Source organism: Carassius carassius, chromosome 2 (assembly GCF_963082965.1).
Source record: "Carassius carassius chromosome 2, fCarCar2.1, whole genome shotgun sequence".
Classification (NCBI taxonomy): Eukaryota; Metazoa; Chordata; class Actinopteri; order Cypriniformes; family Cyprinidae; genus Carassius; species Carassius carassius.
Window position 1 is genome coordinate 10,840,372 of NC_081756.1, and position 20,675 is coordinate 10,861,046.

The window sequence follows — 20,675 nt, forward strand, 5'->3', positions numbered from 1 at the left end:
ATGGATCGGGACGCTAGCAGCAGTGATGATTCGGTCTAGTTCACTATCCTCCCTGTTATTGGTGCAGTTTTTTAATTTTGTGTATGTATATATAGTTTGATTACGACGGGCTCTTTGCTGTGAAGTAGTTAGTGTTGCTTTTTATATTTAAAAATCAAATATACAGCTCTTGTATGTCTCTTTCGCACCTCTTGCACTCAGTCGTCTGAATTGAGTTCACATGTAAGTGTTATTGTTATTACTCTTCAAATAATAGTTATTATATTATATCTTGATTAGGATGGCTGCTTTAAGTCCCCTTTCTGACATTGGCTGTGTAACAAATATTAATAACCTTAAGATTGAGTTATGTATAGGATCGTCAGAGCACCAGAATATAGGAGAGAAAGGCGATCATTTTCTGCGTTATGTGAAGTTGGCCCCACAAGTCATCGATTTTCATTGAAACAGGGCCAGTGCCCATCATTCATGTCATTTAGAAAGCTAAAAATGTTTTTTGTCAGCATTTCATTTTTTTAAGTTGGATAATTATACTTACTAATATGTGGTAACACTGTTTTTCCTTAAGTCAAAACTCCACTGCAGGCACTGTTGGCTATTAGGAGACAACTACAAGGCTGAGTTTAATCCTGAAAGGGAAGGGTAACATAGTGAAAATAGTAAAAATGGTTTCAGGTGGGTTGAAGTATTTAAAAGCCATGCCGGTCCACGCAAAAACTACTCCAATGCATATATGCACACAGTTACAACACGATAAATGTCTTGTCTACCATATATCAATAGTCACATTCATATAGTTGTCTTTGTCACTACGTAGTCTGTCAGATCCTGATGGTTTTGCGTCCTTCGCTTAACATTCCAGCTGATGCAGTTGGAAGCATGTTCACATTGGAAATTTGTTTAGAAGAGAATTGAAAATGTTTAACACAAGTTCCATCACATTTTAAAAGTTTGTTTTGTGATTTTTATGGCCCCTTTCTTATATACTTTGATTTGCTATTAATTTCATTAATTTCTTCTTCTCTTTCTCACACCCTTTTTGTGTTGTATGCATGTTTACACACAGCCAGATTCAGACGAATGTGTCTTGTCATTGTGTTGCTTAACTAGCATGTTCTACAGGTGAGATCACATGTGCGGTGTTGCTTTCGAAGAACAGGTCAAAAGCTCGGACAGTTTGTATTGCCACATTGTTTTCTTTCAGTTTAAATTATGTCAAACAGGTAAATTATGACTATATAACTACTTTTTTAATAGATGCAGGCCTCTCTGTTTAGGTTATTATCTGCTTTCTTCTCTTCTGAGGTTCAGTTTAATATTTGGGTATTTTTATAACTTATTCCTGTAGTACTCTAGCATGTTTGCGGTTTCTTCTCTCCTGTGTTTCTCTCTTGAGAAGGGTTGACGGAGGTCACATTCTTTTTGCTTTTGACTCTTGAAGACTAGATGTGGTGACTAACATCTAAATTCAGTCTGTTAGTTTTGAATTAAGTTAATATGTGGGGGGGAGATGCAAACAGGAAAACTTGTGCTCCCTGTAATGATGTCAAAGTGAACTTAATAAAAATGACAAAAGCATTTGTAGTGCTTGTTTTTTTTTTCTTATCATGAATGTATTAGTCACATTCATGAGCTAGTCTTTCATATTCTGTACCATAAAAAAATTTTGAATAAGATTTTCTTTCTTTTTTTTCCCCAAGTAATGAATACTTCAGCAAATTCAGCAAGGACACATTAAATTTATCAAAAGTGACTAAAAAAATACACAATATTATTAAACCGCTGTTTTCAACACTAATAATAATACATGTTTTTTAGCACCAAATCCAGAAAATTATATTAGAATGATTTCTGAAGGATCACATGACCCTGAAGACTGGAGTTAATGATGCTGAAAATTCAGATTTGCCATAACAGGAATAAATTACATTTTAAATGCTAAAATAGAAAAACATATTACATTGTACAAGTATTTCACAATATTACTCTTTTTACTGTATTTTTCATCAAATAAATGCAGCCCTGGTGAACATAAGAGACTTATTTAAAAAAGTAAACATAAATTAGTTCCCAAAGTTGAATCTGTACAACTACAGTTGCTTATGTCGGAATATGTACCAGAAATGTTTAAAAATATATATTTTTAAGAACTAGGCTTTCCATATCGACATTAATTGACATTATATTTTATTGATTATTGGTGTTGCAGTAAATTATACAAGAGAAACAAAAGGAATTATATTTAAATCCAAGAATGGTGTATATATACATGTGTTGAATGGATTGTGTTATATGGGTACATAACTTAAAATGTCATTTTTGATATGTTACTCCTCAACGTTGCAACCCTGAGAGTGTGAACCTAAAAAACCTTGTCATCACAAAGAAGATTGTGTGCCAATTTCCACAAAATGATCTGTGGGATGTTCCAAACTGAGAAAGTGCCTCCATATTGCAAAAAAAGAGAAGTCCTTATTGCATTAAAAATAAATTACTCATGTGACACCAATGCTGACACAATGGTTTCAGTTCATTCTGTGCAGGATTAAAGAGAGAACTTAACATTATGACTGTTTGTCATAGACCAGTGCAAAATGTCTCTGTGATGAGAAACAAGGATATTTGTTAATGACCTAATTTATGCTATCATGCATATCTTAAATAAATGCAACCAGGAAGTGTTAATGATTAGAGAACATGCATGCATGATCTGCTCATTTGATTGCACCATTATTATTAAATTCAATATTCAAACTGACCAAGATTCATTAATGCAAAAAATATATATATATATATGATGAATAAAACACTCCCTGAGACATGGATCTCACTCAAAAGAAACCAGACTTTACCTAAACAGAAAGTCGATTGGATATTTATTTCATAATAACTTTTTGGTGAACTGAACCAATATTATATAACATTAACATTGTAAACCATATATTATATTTATGCTTTTTCTTTCAAAATGGGAAAATGTGATTGACAAAATGCTCTTTGAAATCGTTGGTTTTTATTTTCTCCCACTGTGTTTGCTTGTTAAGTCCTAAAAACTTATACTCAGAATCCATTTTAAGTGCTGTAAAGTAAATAATATTGTTCATGCAAAATATCAAGCATGGGGATCGATAACAGTCCTGCCGTTTACAAAAAGAGCGATAAATGTACAAATGCATTTAAGAGTGCTTATCCCCAGAAAAGGAAACGAAAGTTCAGCAAAATCGCTTGTTGGGAAAAAGTAACCGTTTAAATGACATTGGTGGCTTCTGGTTTCACTTTCAAAAGTGATTCAAGCATAAATATTCTTTTTAAACTTATAAAACATTTCAGATTTTTTACTCACAAAAAAATCCAACGTCACATTCTTTAAAAAAGAAAAAAGGGTTTAACAACGCAGCAAACTTCCTGAGTGAAGGAAAACAAAAAACAGGATGTTGAAAACTCATCCCTAACCCTTCTCTTTCATTTAAGTGCTCTGGCTCGTATTGCATTCGGTACTAACATAAGCATTACCATTATCATTCTCTTTATGGCCGTGGTTCGAACCCGAAAAACAGTCATCTGAATGAAAGTGCGCTGAGATCTGGTTGTAGCAAAGCAGGACCAGCTGCCTCTCTTCTGGGTTGTAGTCCAGCGAGTGAGGGTGCACTTGTAGAATGTGTCTCTTAATAGTGCTGACCTTTAGTGTTGCGAGCGTAGCACCACACACCATGCAGATCAATCCGTGCTTCCTGCAGTTGTAGTCCATCAGGAAGTCCATCTTCCAGCGGGCCTGATAATTGCGCCGCTGGTCCTTCCCCGGGTAGTGCCTGTGCCGTGAAGGCGTCTGCCTTGAAGGTGTAATATTTGTGCTATTATTGTCTTCTGTTTTACCTCCTTGCTCTGTGGTTTTCACAGGAGACACCTGAGTGTCACCAGCAGCGTTTGCAGTGACAGGGCCACTCTGTGGGTCTTCAGTGGCAAACAAAAGAAAAAAGGGAAACATTACTGATTTGAAGCAATTTTTTCCTGAAAGGATTTTTCTTTAACGCAACAATTCTGACATCAAAACCATAAGCACATTTACATAACAATCTTGCTCTAGCTAATGAAAACTGGATTTCTAAACCAGATAGCACTGCTCTAAGCAAGTAGGCTCAGCTTATCTTTACATCCTTAAAATAAGATAAATGAACCTGGGAAGCTAAATAATCTTTCGTTTTTAAGCTGTTCACTTGCTAATAAGCGAACGCTAACTGGAAACACTAGGAAAGAAGCGTTTCACTATGTTTAGAAATATGAAATGCAATTTAAAAGACAATAATGAGTTTATTTTCATGATTAAGTGCAACTTGAATATCATTACCCAGATAGCACATGCACGTCTGCAAGATGTCTGTTAAAGATCGCTTCATCTGGAAAGCATCTACTGTGTAAAAAAATACATCTATAGGATGTTTCCTATCAGACGTCAAATAGATGTTTAGAAAATGTCTTTAAGATGTTTATGATTTAAAATGCATGTAAAACTGACATCTTACAGATGTCTGTCAGATGTTTGTATACAGCAGATGCTTTCCAGATGAAGCGATCTTGAACAGACATCTTGTAAATGTACATGTGCTAAGTTCTAACTTCTGGTGTTTATTTTGTTTATATGATGATTTCTTTTCATACAAAATTATTTACATTTACAGTAATGATAGTTTGTTTCTCTCTTTATCTGATGTTGTGACTCCAGTTCTCTGTTCTTACCATCCTCTTTTGGTGTAGCCTTGTCGATATTCTCCTCCTTTATCCAAGCGCTGACCACAGCATCTCTCTCACTCCGGCTGAGGCCACTTGTCTCCGGATGGCACTCCTGGATGTGTTTGCGGAAGATGCTGACCCTTGGCACAGGCATGTGTTCAGAACACACCATACAGTAGCAGAGCGGGTTTTCCGGAGGACCGTATGCCACTAAATAATCCAGGCGAAGACGCCAGGGGCTGCCGCATTTCAGTCTTCTCTTTCTGGGATGATAAGGTAAAGACTGGGCTCTCTGACCAGTGTCAGGTGGATTCTCATCTCCTCTTATGTAGTTCACCAAGTTTCCCTGAAGGGGATCCACGTTCACAGGAATGAATGAGGCTGAACCGTCTAAGTTTATTTCTTTGGTATGCTGTTCCGATTTGATTTGAGGCTGTAAAGAGTAGGATTCTGCATGGCAAATGACAAATGCAAAGAGAAAACAAAATGTATGAAAGTTGAGAATCAACCGGTGTGTAATTTACAACTAATAATGTTTCACAGAAGAATGTAGAACATCAGACTGAACCTTAGACTATATGTTGTTTTACCAGGGCACAAAAAAAGCAATCTCACTTTTAGACCATAGCTAGCCAAAGACAATTATATTTATAATAAAGTAACAAACACACACACATATAAATGTGGATTAAGTACACAGGCTCTTTTAAATTCTCTAATTTTGTCTTTTTTGTTTTCTCTCTCACCTTCACCGTGCATCTTAGCCCAGGTCTGCAGGATGGAGTGCTTTTCCTCAGCGCTGTACAGCAGAGAGTTTGGGTGCAGATCCAGCATGTGACTCTTGATGTGATCCAGGTGCAGTGAAGGTAGCAGACGGCTGCATACCATGCATACTAGACGGCCCTCTTCCGCCTGGTATTCCATCAGGAACTCCTGGCGGAACCAGGCATGCAGCGAGTCGTTCAGGTAGCGCTCCATCACCTGAGCTGTGGGGCCCGGGAGCTCCTGGAGCAAGGAGACGGTCGGAGGGGATGGCGTGACCCTGTTAATGTCAGACTGGGCCTGAAGTACTGGAGAGATGGAACCACCAGACTTGCCTAGAAGGATGTGAATAATAGAGGTCTTCATAATAATAATAATAATAAATACATCTCATTAACGATGTGCCTCTCTCACACTCAAAGTGCTATAGTGAAGTAAACGTCTCAAAAAGAGAGTAATAATAATAATAAAATAAACTAAGCAAATAAAATGTTATGAAGTGGGAAAAAAATTAAATAATGCATCTTATTTATGATGTTCCTTTTTAACACTCAAGGTGCTACAATACAAATTTGCATTGTGACATTATTTTCATGAGATTTAAACAATTCCTGTTAAGGTCTCATGTTGCATCCAGATGTTTTTAATTCCCGTTATTAATTCTCTTTTTTACTGTAAGACAAAATTATTTTATTGTATTTAAATAAGTAAAAATATTAGCATACAATAAAGGCAGAACTTTTTCGCGAGGTGAAAAGACAGACGAAGAAGTGTTTTGTCAGGTTTCATGTGATTCAGACTTCACAAAAACACACAGAAGCACCAAGAATGAACCAATATAAACACAGACCTGTGGAGTGCCTGTTAACATCCAGAATCTCCTGTGACTCTGGAGGAACATCTGGAGTGGGACATAACGGCCCCTGGCTGTTTTCTCGATTCAAATGACTCTCCCATCCCGAGCGGATCACATCTTTATCTGACTCGCTCCACAGCAGGGAGTACGGATGCTTCTGATTGATGTGCCTCTTGATGGTGCTTAACTTCAGGGTTGCCAGTGAACTGCCACACACCATGCAGATCATCCCTTGTCTCTGTGGCTCGAAGTCCATGAGGTACTCGCTGCGCCAGTACTCGTGGTAATAGCGCCGGTGGTCTCGGCCAGGTGTTTGCTTTACTGGAGGGGGGTCCTTTGTGGATGGTCCTGGGATGGGAGACAGAAGGAAAGGCGAGTCTGCGCTCTCAGAGACACACCAGTAACTGGTGCCTGGGGAACAGACAGAGGTGACAGGAGCATCCTGGCTGTCATGAGATGTGAGACCATTGGTCACATCCTCTTGAGCTGAGGAGGACACAAAAAGAAAGTTTCACTGATGAAGTGTAAGGTCAAATCTGACTATGATGTTGTTTTAAATGACAGGGAAATATAAAATAATGGAGATTAATATGAAATGATGAAGATAAGGTGAATGATAAAGTGAAAATGCATTTCAAACAGCCATTTTTGTACATAAATGCTTTAAAAATAATATGTATAGGATATATTCAGAATATATCGGATATATTGGACAAAATTTTTTTTTGTTATTACTTAAATATACTTAAATTATTATTATACAGTATTATTAGCAGTAGTAGTACTAGTAGACGTAGTAATACTAGACTTTAATTTTAATGCTATCACTGATAGGCTTAAAGTCATTCTCAAAAGACAACAAAGTTAGTAACTTAATTCGAAAATATGCAAATCATTTTGTATTTCAGAAAAATATATATAAAAATTATGACTTTTCATGATTGAATTAAATCAATATTAAAGTCAATTTTGTGCATAAACATAATTAATCTGTCAGCATAAATTTCTATATTCATATATTATTATTAATAGTATTTTCAATGTAACATTAGTCTGTTGCTTACAGCTTATGTAATTCTCAAATTGTGTAACTAAAGTTATCTAAATATGAAAACATGCTAATTAATTTGTATTTTTGAAATGTGTCAAATATTTTGTATTTTGTGATACACAGACGATTTTATTTATATTTAATATAATACATGCATTGTCATAAAATTATAAAATGTACATTACAATCTGTCAGCATATATTCAAATTAGAATAACTCTACAACTACTACTAAGAGTATTTTCATGTTAACATATAATATTGGTAATATAAAAATATTTTTATTTCAGAAAAATATCAACGCAAATAATAATATTTTTTAATATATAAGTGTGTTTCCGCAGGCCGTTTTTAGCACAAGAAGGGGGCGGCGGCATGGTGCGGTACCGCTGTGTTACCGGTAGGTGGTGATAGTGCATCGCGTATACATATGCAGTATGGTTATTTTGCCTTTGTTTATAGTGGAGCCCAAAAGATTAGGGGCCATGCCGCTGCATGCTATTGTTCGTCACGGGTTTTAACGCTTCCAGGAGAAAGCCATCGATCTAATGGTCAAAGGTGAATGCTTAGTACAACATTTACCTGCTGAGAGCTCCCCCGAGTGTCCCCGCTGCGGTGTCGCCTCCTCTTCCTCAGTTTTTATTATTAATGAGCGAGATTCTGTCTGTTCAGCTTTGTGCACCGACTCTTTGGACTCCGCTTCATCCATACCTGTGTGATGTTTTCAAGTACCCACCTTTTGTACGATGAACTCACAAGCGGAGGATTTCGTAGATGCATTCGTCGGGTGGTTGACTAAATATCTGAAACACGCACTCACCCATTACACTGTGTGTGTGTTTGTGTGTGTGTGTGTGTGTGTCTGCACTGAAGCCTCGCCGCTGATTGCTTTTTGGTTTAAGTAAACTTAACTTTACGTGACGATACAAGTCGCATTTAGATCGAGGTTGGAGTGCAGATCTTATGGTCGGTGACTTTAAGCGGTCTCCTGTTTGTATTTAGATGATCTGCTTGTCTTCAGGGTGGAGAGCCGAGCTTAGGGGCCCCTGGGGCTCCTTTAGGGGCTCCTGGGTAAATTTAAAGAGACAGTAGCAGCTGTGATGTGGTGACGGGTGCACCATGGGGCTCATCCTAAATGTTTTATTTTATATTCCACATAAAATTGTAAACAAAATTATGCATTTTTTACATACCATTTAATGAATGAATGAGTTATAAAATATGATTAAATATATGTTATTTTCTAGTTTTGCATCATATGTTTATTACATTTATTATTTAACGTTTCTGGAAAATATAGTTATTGTACATGAAATGACAGTCTAATAATACTTTTTGTTTTAATTTTATTTCGTATATTTGTTTTTGTAGACTATCACTGTCTATTCTATTATAAATTTAATACAGCATTTGTGTTATTTGTTTCTTATCATTGTTTATGGTGCCTATCATTATCTATTTTATTATAAATTTAATACTTGTAGCCTAAATTTGTTTCTTTTATTTATGTAGCATATCGTTGTCTATTTTGTTAATTATTTGTCCAGCACACACAGTAAGCTCCTTCATCCTGGTACTTTTATGTTGTCAAGTCACCGATAGTAAGAAGGGCTGCAATGGGAGGCGACTGCAGTGTCATGAGATTGAGCTTTAAGAAAGTTAGGTGTCACCGTCACTAACAGGTAAAACCAACGCATGCTTCGCCCACTTGGTGATGTCAAGACCCAGAGTGTTTTTAAAGACATGCCAGTCCACTCGTGCACACGCTTGCAGACAAACCGACCACAGCTCATTAGAGCAGATCAGGAAGACAACATTGTTTCTGCCATAGGCTTGACACAGCAACAGCTTGTTCAGTAAAATCCCTCCAGTGTTTGCTATAGGATGCTTTTTAAATATAAATTTTATATAAATAAACACGCGTCCAGAGCCAGAGTCGCTAGTCTGGCGGCTACTCAGCTTTTGTCCAATGGATTTATAATTTCAGGTTTAAGAAGAGCTTCAACATTGCATCAACTACTGATTACCAATTATCACACATTCACATTATTTCTTATTTACAGGTAATGCAAGCATTCCAAAACATTTTTTGTCCTCCAAAACTCTTTCAATTAATATATTTACTTGAGTTATATTATGTTCTAAATAATATTTTAGGTCGATTTTTATTCCAATTGGTTTCTGTTGAAAATAAAGTCAGATTTTATTAGATTTTTTATTTGATTTTGTTGTTGTTGTTGCTAAAGTGTAGCCTCAAGCTTATAGTCGATTGGTTTGTGTAAATGAACATGAGTTGATAATAAACACGAGTTTCATCAGATCAATTATTAATTATGCATTTTTGTTTTCCCCTAAAGGTTCAGAAAAATAAACCGTATGACTTAAGCACTGCAGAGAACACACACACACCGTGAACACACACCCGGAGCAGTGGGCAGCCATTTATGCTGCGGCGCCCAGGGAGCAGTTGGGGGTTCGGTGCCTTGCTCAAGGGCACCTAAGTCATGGTATTGAGGGTGGAGAGAGAACTGTACATGCACTCCCCCCACCCACAATTCCTGCCAGCCCGAGACTCGAACGCACAACCCTTTTATTGCAAGTCCGACTCTCTAACCGTTAGGCCACGACTTCCCTAATGATTTATAATAAGTCATATCTCGGTTAGTCTTGACTGGCAGCGCTGCACTAATCAGCTCACATCTGAGCTCACAGCTCATCCACCTTGTTGAAAACATTCACCAGATTTCAATTTGTAAGCTATGTTATTTATCTTACAATGACTTAAATACCCAATTTAAAAAAACCATTTATACAAAAATACACTACAAGTCAAACGTTTTTCTAACAGTAAGATTTTTATTGGTTTTTAAAGAGCCTGTGAGCCTGTTAGACTACTCATATTTTTATATTTTTGTGTTGCTGTTTGCTCTATCTCCCTCCCTGTACAATAAATCCATGTGAATAACTCTCTGCTAAAAATCCATAACTTTACAATCGATATTGATGTCCTTTTGCACTGTTGCTGATACAGATATTTGAAATAAGTGATAGTTAACAAAATACTTACTGCAAATCTTCTCTTTTTAAATTTTTTAATATATAATTTTCAGGTTTAACTGTAACCATAATGTGGCAAAATTGTCAAAAAAAAAAATTTTGGATTAGGATTGGAGCTAAACTTTGCAGGACAGTCGATCGCCAGGAGCAGGGTTGGGCACCCCTGCCTTAGAGGCTGTGAATGGAAATGTCAACTTTTTTTATAATTATTGACAAAGAGACTTTGCAAATGTGGGTTTTTAAAAAAATACAAACAATACCTGAAAATTTCACCAGAGCCATGAGTGAATCCGGAAAAAAAAGGCACTTGGGCCTAACGGTTCGGGAGTTATGATCGATTTCATACTTTTGGTCGCTGTAACGCCCCTTTGAGGCCGATTGGGGCGAGTCTTAGTGACGTGGTAGGGGGTGGAACGCACTTGAACCCCTAATTATTAACTCGCTAATTAAATCATCATATGACCTTACTGATTTACAGTTATTTACAGGGAAGTCGTGGCCTAATGGATAGAGAGTCGGACTCCCAATCAAAGGGTTGTGAGTTCGAGTCTTGGGCCGGCAGGTGGGGGGAGTGCATGTATAGTGCTCTCTCCACCCTCAATACCACGACTTAGGTTCCCTTGAGCAAGGCATCGAACCCCCAGCTGCTCCCTGGGCGCCGCAGCATAAATGGCTGCCCACTGCTCCGGGTGTGTGTTCACAGTGTGTGTGTGTTCACTGCTCTGTGTGTGTGCACTTTGGATGGGTTAAATGCAGAGCACGAATTCTGAGTATGGGTTACCATACTTGGCTGAATGTCACATCACTTATTTGAAAGCTGTATACATTTGATTCACTAACAAGAATTGATTGATTAGAATTATTATCTTAATCAAACTACACTGCTAGAAAGGCAGCATGTGAGACAACGCTACGCCAGATGTTGGTCCCTCCACAAGGCAGAGATGCACAGATAATTATTTTTTTAGACCTTATAGATTCATTGGTTTTATTTATGTGCAGTACCATTCAGATGTTTGGGTTCAGTAAGATTTTATATATATATATATATTAATCAAATTAATATTTTTATTTAGCAATGATGCATTAAATCAATTAAAAGTGACAGCAAATACAGTTATAATGTTACAACAGATTTCTATTTGACATAAATGCTGTTCGATAATAAGAAATGTATTTTGAGTAGCAATTCAGCATATTAGAATGATTACTGAAGGATCATGAACTAAATACTCGAGTAATGATGCTGAAAATTCAGAATTCAAAACCATTTCCAAATTTTACTGACCCAAAAATTTTTGCAAAGTAATGTAGTTGCAGACAGAGAAAAGGCCCCAAATAAAAGCATTTTTTCAAAACATTGTCAGCAATAACATCCCCCTCATTTATAGATTGTTCTAAAACGGACCAAAGTGCAGCGCTGCTGTGAGTTTGAGTGGGACTGTGTTACCCACGCAGCGCAACCCACTGTTCATGCAGTTGTTTACTCGTGGGACAGATCTGTTGAACTCATTTTTGGTTTGCACAGTTATATGCAAACTGATCTGCTCTTCACTATCAGTGGCTCATTCATCTTAACAGATCATCATATAGTCATCACCATGTTGTTTCAAACCTGTATGACTTTCTTTCTTCTACAGAACACACAAAAAAGAGAGATTTTGTAGGGTGTTTTAACTGTTTTTGCTTTTACAAAGTCAATAGGGTCCAAAACAACTCCACTGACTTTAATTATATGAACAAAACAATCAAACTAGTTTATGTGTTCCACAGAAGAAAGTAAGTCATGCATGTTTGGAATTACATGAGGGGGAGTTTATACTGAGAACCAGATATCACAGTATACCAAAACACTATAATAATAACACTATATGGTTTTTGTCCCCTGGGGGCCCCGGCTATAGAAATGCAGAAATGGGGGTAGGTTCTTTTGAATTGGAGTAGTGTTCACAGGGCTCCAAAACCAGAATATCACAGAAACATTTTGGAGTCCTCTTTTGACTCTTGGAAGTGTACAGAGGCCCTGTGTGGGGCCCCCGTGCCTCCAGGCATATCTGTGCACCAGCACTACTGTAGAGACATGGAAAAGACGGGGAAAACGTGATGGTGGCGTGTTTTAGAATTGATTAGGAGTCAAATAGTCAAAGATGTTTTTCTACAAAACCTATTTCGCAAATAAATGTAACATATATGAACATTTATTTTAGCAGTAAAAACTAGCAGCCATTTCAAGTACATTAATAATTTCAATTATTTTTCTCAAGACTGGGAACTTCCTGTTTCTTTCCTCCAGTTTCTCAAAAGATTGTATCCCCTAATGGATTTAAGGGTTAAACTGTGATTATTGTAGGTTGAAAATGCCATGGCAGAAGTGTCTAAATTTGGTTTTTCCATTTAACTAGCACTTTAATCATGTTTGGGAATTGTCATCATATACCCAGCCTCAAGATGCTCAGAACTTGTTTTTGACTTTGTGAAAACTAGACCACTAGACTACTTAATCTTGCATTTACATATACTTACTTTCTACATCAACTTCTAACCTTTTTTTTCTCCTTTGGTCAAATGAGCTGCAGCTCTGCTGCCCCCTTGGTGCTGACACTCCAGAATTTATTGCCATTTGCTGAATACTGTACAGTTAGTGTACATTGTCCTTACTTTTTCTTTAATCTTCCTAGAGTCAGAACTTTACCTGTCTGTGCTCAGCAGTAGTTCAGAGGTAAGTAGTATTAGAAAAAAATATTCTGTATTTAATAATTTGTCACACCTTATAATTATTTAAATGTACACTACCTTTTAAAAGTTTGAAGTCAGTTAAATGTATTTTATGCTCAGAAAGGCTTCATTTATTTGATCAAATTACTATAAAAACAGTAATATTGTGAAATATTATTACAATTTAAAATAACTTCTAGTTTAATATATTTATGAATGTAATGTATTCCTGTGATGGCAAATCTGAATTTTCAGCAGCCATTACTCCAGTCTTCACAGTCACATGATCCTTCAGAAATAATATTAATATGTTGAAGAAACATATCTTATCAATGTTGAAAATGGTTGCACTTTTGAATATTTTTGCGGAAACTGATAATTTTTTCTTGTCTTTTCTTAAGTCTTACTGTCAATTTTTTTTAAATTTAAATTCATCCTCGCTAAACAAGTATTGATTTCTTAAAAAAAAACAACAACCTTGAATATTTGAGAACATTTAATTCTGATTCCCTCTTTAGTCCACATCTGTTTAGCTAATTAAACCATTTGCACCTTTTGTTTTCTTGTCTGCAATTTAAAATGTTAATTAGCTTAACATGCATTTTAGTATTATATACACCTTTTTAGGACTAAGATGTTGCATTGATTGCAGAGAGGTTTGGTGAAAATATAAGTCTACATTTGCATAGAATAGTGAAACTAAAATTGTTTTCTGAACACTAAAGAACTACTTAACTAAAACTATCCAAAAAAACGTATCTACTTATTTACTATTTTTATTATAGTAATAAAAACACAAAGAAAAAAACACAAAATCAAAATATTGGAGAAATGTGTGTTTTATTGTACTGCCAAATCAGTCTATAGCATATTTACATATCATAGAGCAACTCTACATAACGTAGACAGACCTCGATTCAAAAACTGTTTAATTGACAAGACATAAAATCATATCTGGTAACTAAATTAAATATAAGATTTATCATATTCAATTCAAGTATTTATACCACGGTCCGTCTATGTAAAATGCACATCCATCAGCATGGTTTTGCAACAGAAAGCTCTCACTGTTTTACTCTTTGTGAGTGTAGCGGTTCCTCCTCGATAATTGGATCAGTTTCACCCTCCTGCTCAGGGGTTTGCTGAGCATCTGATGTGGTTTGCAGTTCTCTGGGTCCAGATTCCAGTCGGAACACTGTGGGAATCTGGCCCAATATGGGACAGGTCTCCTGTAGACCCGAAATCCACTGAGACAGAGTAACCTGGTCTCCCTGACCGGCCATACACATGGCGTAAACCAGCCCCTCTTTCACTACAGGATCAAATGAACAGACATCACTGTATATATTTTGTGATATACAAACCATTTTACTGAAACCAAGTTGACAAAGCAATATAAGTCTCACCATCATCCACATCGAATCTGAAATCATCGCCCATGTCTCTTTCCAGGTCGAGTTCCAGTCGCTGTGGGTAGAAGAGACTCTGCTCCGGACCCATCATTTCCCGGTCAAATTCTTCCTCAACCTACGGGAAAATAAGAGACTAATACATAATCTTGAATGCAAATTATTAAAGAATGAAGTCTTTAAACTTTGAAGTATTACACTACTAAGTTTGGAATAATTAAGATTTTGTGAATAACAACATTGTGAATAACTGTTATCTACTGTAATGTCATTTAAAATGTAATTTATTCCTGTGATAGCAAAGCTGATTTTAAGCAGCCATTACTCCAGGCTTCAGTGTCACATGATCCTTCAGAAATCATTCTAATATGTTGATGGGTAGTGTATGTATTAAGCAAATTCATTAAATGCCATCATTGGCCTAATTACTGTACCGTTTCCTCAGACGGTATAGGGTCTGCCCTGAGCAGGAAATAATGAACACAAGTCTTTCTGAGCCACAGTGGGAAAGGGCCTTCGACAAACACGGGCCTGGATGGATTGTGTTTAGCCAGAAGGGAGCGCTGGTTTGGACTCTGAATACCTGATAACATAAAAGATACAATGTTTTGTTTTGAGTGCTTATTCATTTCACCAAACAGTATCGGAGATCTCTTTTTATGTCAAGAAGCCAATTCACAAAAAAGTGATTTCCAATCACTGTATGATATAGAAATCTTATGAAAGCATTACAGTTGGTCCTTAGTACAGTGATCAAACTATGGTTAAATATATATTTCAGGTTAAATACTGTATAAGTTGGATAGTATTTGCAGAGAATGACAAAGCATTTTGTGTTTATAAACTGAGTTGTGAGTTCTTATTTTCTGTTGTACAGATAAGATAGAGATGACATACATTTAACCCAGATTATTCCTGAAATTTCAAGTTCAGTTATCAGTAATGACTACATACCTACAATATGGGGGCGCATAACTTCTTCACCAGTCTCTGTGATGTCTGTTGATGGATACTGCAATGCGTAAAATAAAGCACATTTATCAGACTGAAAAGCCTTTAATTGCAAATATTCAATAAAATTTGTAAAAATGAACACACACACACACACACATATATATATATATATCTTAAAAAAATCTAACTATCCCCTTTTGACCAGTAGTGGTTCTGTATGTGTGAAGCTGCTTTAAGTTGTAGATTCAATAGTCACCTGATAGATTGTTATTTTAGCATCCAGGTCATCTGCAATCCGCGTAAGACTGAATCGAGCGAGCTCTAATGGGTCACTAGGAAGCACATGTGGGACGGGGAAAGGGTTTGCATGCTTGAATTTGGGAAACCAGTACATGATACGCTGGTACTTCCTCATAGGGTGACTCTTTTCCCCAAATATCTGAGCCAGTAAAACCTTGGTCTCTACATTCGGGATGATACCTGGCAAAATTAAGAAGGCAAAGAATTGGCAAATCATTTAAGCAATGCATCAGTTGTTCTTGTTGTTCTTTCTCTCCTACAAAAACACAAACACACACCATAGTTCTCCATCTGCTCCAGCAGCTGTACTCCACACTCTTGCTGCCGTGGGTAGTGATTGAACATCCTCTGAATGAAGTTCCGTGGAACAAACACCTCTTTTGGAAACACATCCAGGAGTTTGTTGTAAACAGTAATGTCTCGTTCTACTCCAAATTCTGGCATCTTCTTCAGGGCAGCATAAATAAACTCTATGTGGCCTCGTCGCCGAATGTCCTTCTGGCTGAAAACATCCACGACCCTGTTAAAATCAGCCTTAGTCTTTGAGTCTCTAGCGGCTCTCTCAAATAAATCATCATGTGTGACTAAACTTTTGTCTTTTTTAAGCGTCTCAGCTTCAACTGTCTTTTCAAGCGGTGTCTGGCTTGGACGACTCGTGGAGCATACTGCACTGCAGTGGAATGCTCTCAGATTCTTAAAAGAATTTGAAGGGAAAAGCAGTGCATTAATGCAGACACTATCAGTCTATAAAGAAGCATTATTCAGAGGTAAGCACTGAGCAGTTACCTGGCCGTATTTGTGCTGTGATCCAGGGGTTTGCAGATGCGCCCCAGTAGGTAGGATCACTCGCTGTATGGGTGTCCCCACAAAACGTGCAATGCACTGAATCCGTAACAGCTGACGAGGGGCGTTCATTATTATGACATCACAAACCACAGCAGATGAATTAAAAATGTATTGAAATGAGCCTAGGAAGAACTACAGGCAAAACATAATTAATATCAGAGAGCATTACTGCCATTTTCATGTTAAAAATGTATGCAATTTTTTGTACATAATTTTGCAATGACCATTTATATTTATCTATCTATCTATCTATCTATCTATCTATCTATCTATCTATCTATCTATCTATCTATCTATCTATCTATCTATGTAATATTAATGCAACATTAAACTTAAGAGTAATTAGTAATTATATAATGCAAATGATAATCACTTTTTGATTACTGTGTACTGCATTTTTCTAAAAATGTAATTATCCTATAAAACGCGAAATAATGCTTTATCAATACTCACGATCACTCAATCCGCTCAGATTTCCTTCTGCTATCAAGTCTCCTTCAGCCGGTTTCTGGTGCGTCGTCTTTCTACGTCCCCCCTGAAACGCCACGAAGAAAGTTACGCTCACATTGGTTCCGGGCCGGTGTGTTATTCACGACTTTAGCGGTAGATGGCAGGAGAGGTACAGGATGAAAACTACAGCTGTAGCTGTCAAAGTTCTGTTTGTACTTTTTCTTTAAACGGGGTCTGGGACAGTGAACTATACAGTACTAGCGACGGACTGCGTCTTATTCCAGTTTCGCTTTGTGCATTTAGAAGGCTAAACCCTTGAACCTCACGCTCTCAAGTCAACTTTACATGGACGCGGTTCCTGGAGTAAATCACGCCCGTGAGATCTTGCCCCATGTGATAGAGACACTCTCTGCTCATTTCCTGGATTCGTGATTTTACAGTTGCAACAAATTCTGAAATCCTCAGTATCTCCTCCGCGTGTTTGTGTGTGAGGGTCCCTCCAGCTCTTGGCAATGCTGTTGACAGCATCTGTGGAGATATGCCTTGCGTTTCTGCCAATGGAATATAACGTTACTAGTATAATCCGATATTTGACAGATCTCTAAGGAGTGTTTGACTCAGCCATGGATGGATCTACGAATAGTCTTGGTGAGTCGATAAACACGGTTGGTCACTTACTATGTTTGTGTATATGTAATAGCAATATAAACGATAAACTTAGAAAGTTAGCAACTAACTTAGCAACTAACTAGTTGTATAAAGCTTTGGCAACATTTGTGAGCATGAATAAGTTTTTTAACTTAAGTGTTTTGAAGAATGTGGAAATTTTAGGGTGTAACAGACAGTTACTAACACTATCAGATTCAGACGTCTCTAGCAAAAATACATTATGGTAACCAAGTTTCCGACAACATGTAGTTACGACAGTTATTGTTGTTTTATTAAAACTAAGTTGGTTTTATTTGATAGTAAAACAGCATTTTAAACAAGCCTAAACTGGTCTTAGCTAGTCTCCTAGTCTGGTCAGGCAAGCTGGTTTTTAACTGGGAAAGCTAGAGTAGATAGTTGAAAAGTACACAAACCCCCTTTAAAGCCGGACAACAGACCAACACACTATCTTAGGCTTAAGAGAGAGCACTGCCATCGAAAAGAAATTCAAATTAAAGAAAGATTTTAATAAATTCTTACCCATATTAATTGATTATGCTTTTTAAAAGTAACACTAGAAGTAGGAACAGTGGCGTTTTTTTATTTTATTATTTTATTTTTTATTATTATTATGTTAGTCCTCCGAAGACATGAAACCATTTGCTCACTATTGGATATCAAATTAATAAATAATATATTGTTCTATAGGCTACATTTTGATTGCACATTTAAGAGTTAATATCATGCAGACTTCTATGACGTGCCTACAACAACAACAACTTGTTCTTTGCATAATTTTTGTAAAAAAACAAAAACAAAATTCCAAGCAATTCAAGTCTCACTTCCTCTGTTGGCTTTCATAGTTATTACCTCATACTGTCTCTTTCCCTGCTTTAAATGTTTCTGACACTCTGTGGCAAGCCATGTTAACAGTAATTAGTTTAAACACTGACTAGTATCTTAAATAAAATGTAATTTAAAAGTTTAGTTAGTTTAGTAATCCAAAATTTAAAGCAACTCTTCAGCTACTCATCGGTAATTACAAATTAAATACTAATAATTTGTCCAGTAGTGACTATTCAGTATCTATTCAGCTAGTCACTAATACTTTTTTATTACATGCAAGTATTTATTTATTTTGCAAACAGTCACCTTGAAATTGGCAACAAATAATTTTTTCAGTCATTGCTGGAACATAGTCGAGTTTTACTACAGACCTTTTTTATTTAATACTAGTTCACTGTTATCTACCCTGATACTTTCTAGTAACATTTCAACGTCACTTGTTACAACTGTGCTTTTTCTTTTCATATATACTGACTAGTCAGGATGACCACATTATACCACTTTTCTTTTTATGATTAAAATAATTTTTTCAATTGGAATCCATATTCAATCACTACTAGACAAAAAAACAATGTTTAATGAATTAATGCTAAAAAAAATAACTTTTTTAGTCAGATTGAAAACTTTGCTATTGAATTACTTGCTATTATTTTAAGCGTAAGTATTAGTTGCATAAAATAGATACTAGTTTGTTTTTTTAATGAGTAAATGTTTACTCGGCTAGCCTTGTGCTTGGTGCCTAGACAGCTTTGTTGGTTATAATGGCAGTTTGTGACATTGCTTGCAGTCTAGGTTTTCAGTGTTGAATCTCTGCAACGGTGACGCTGCATTTGTTTTTGTTTTTTTGGTAACATGCTTGGCCAGCGGAGAGCAGTAAATGTCATGCAGGAAGCCCTCTGGCATCATGCTTCTACCGCAGATGCTTAATTTCAACCAGCTTGCCTTTCCGTGATGGGTTCTCTGTCTGTCTCAAGTGCCTCAAAGTCTGCATCATGTCAGAAGAGATGATTGCCAAAAATGTCAGATAATTGGTGCAATCACAATGATTAGCAAGGTGAGGCTGTGTCAAAGTGTTAGGTTTTCCACATGTGCTTTAAAAGTTTGGAAGCAGTTGGTATATGCATCGATTTTAGGTTTGTAATTTCTGATGAAGGAAGGAACTTGAATTAGATTATTAAATCATTAAAGAATGTTTCGATTTACACAGTGATCTGTTTTCAATTGAACTTTGTCATGCTTTCTGAAACCTTGATATATGAATGTAAATAGTTTTGCATAGGCTTCCAAATCATGTGTGGAAATGTGTCAAAAGTGCATTTCCTTGACATTGACAGAATTTTAAAACTCCTACATAGACACACACACACACACATAAAAAAAATTGCTGTGGAAAAATGTTTCACTCAGAAATTGGCAGTAAATTTTTGCAAAGAAATTGCAAGTAAGTTACACGTTGAATTAAAGCTGGAACTTTAAAGTAGAAAAACTGCAGTGGTGTTTCCTTGTAAAGCGCACTCTTATAACCTTTGTTTCATTTAAAACTTAGGTTGTGTACAGAGTTTGTCAGAAATCGTTTTCAGAAATCTTTGAAAGATATGAGTTATTCTTTCTCATTATTTTTTTATTTTTTTTTTCGTTATTCATGTTAAATGCTTAAGTTTTTGGCATGTTTTGAGAGCATGACAAAGTTTCTTCATAACTCACTTGACTCAACTTCTTAACAGAAACAGATCTGAATCGGTTTGGATGAAAAATTAGTTATGGAAAATTGGTATCGACTCATTTGTTTCTGTTTATCCTGTAGAGTCAAATAAATGTAACTGACAAAAATGTTTGGTGAAACGCAAGAAAACCTCCCAGCTAGTTAATATCTTTTTCTTCTTCAAATAAACTCTGGAGGATGATGTATCAAGTTTTCTCTTGCTCTTTGTCTTGTTGTGGGAGGTGAGAATTTGTGTTTGTGAGTAAGACTGAAGATGCAGGGGCGGACAGTGGTGTACAAGAAGTTCCGCCGTAGCCATGAGCGATGTGATGCAACACTGACAGGAAAGAGA

General features: G+C 36.5%; 3 protein-coding genes across 4 annotated transcripts in view; 1 reads left to right on the top strand and 2 right to left on the bottom strand.

The window, feature by feature from the left end:
- Positions 1-3,341: 3,341 nt before the first annotated feature.
- Positions 3,342-8,495, bottom strand: LOC132102210 (zinc finger translocation-associated protein-like). The gene is made up of 5 exons (XM_059507240.1): positions 7,979-8,495; positions 6,341-6,832; positions 5,475-5,825; positions 4,735-5,178; positions 3,342-3,951 (listed from the first exon to the last, which is right to left on the bottom strand). The coding sequence occupies exons 1-5, from the start codon at positions 8,103-8,105 to the stop codon at positions 3,467-3,469; spliced, it is 1,899 nt and encodes a 632-aa protein (XP_059363223.1). The 5' UTR covers positions 8,106-8,495; the 3' UTR covers positions 3,342-3,466.
- Positions 8,496-13,991: 5,496 nt separating this feature from the next.
- On the bottom strand, positions 13,992-17,324 carry LOC132102252 (evolutionarily conserved signaling intermediate in Toll pathway, mitochondrial-like). Its single transcript, XM_059507243.1, has 8 exons — positions 17,131-17,324; positions 16,618-16,809; positions 16,110-16,524; positions 15,788-16,011; positions 15,532-15,589; positions 15,012-15,160; positions 14,575-14,695; positions 13,992-14,480 (listed from the first exon to the last, which is right to left on the bottom strand). The coding sequence occupies exons 2-8, from the start codon at positions 16,744-16,746 to the stop codon at positions 14,233-14,235; spliced, it is 1,344 nt and encodes a 447-aa protein (XP_059363226.1). The 5' UTR covers positions 16,747-16,809; positions 17,131-17,324; the 3' UTR covers positions 13,992-14,232.
- An 88-nt stretch (positions 17,325-17,412) lies between these two features.
- The window catches only part of LOC132102226 (echinoderm microtubule-associated protein-like 3), a 41,177-nt gene continuing 37,914 nt past the window's right edge, over positions 17,413-20,675 (top strand). The window contains exon 1 of one of the 2 annotated variants that reach the window (XM_059507241.1): positions 17,413-17,775. In XM_059507241.1, the coding sequence (XP_059363224.1) occupies positions 17,751-17,775 (25 nt within the window). In that variant the 5' untranslated portion in view covers positions 17,413-17,750. The remainder of the gene's footprint in view (positions 17,776-20,675) is intronic. The other variant, XM_059507242.1, reaches the window with a different exon arrangement.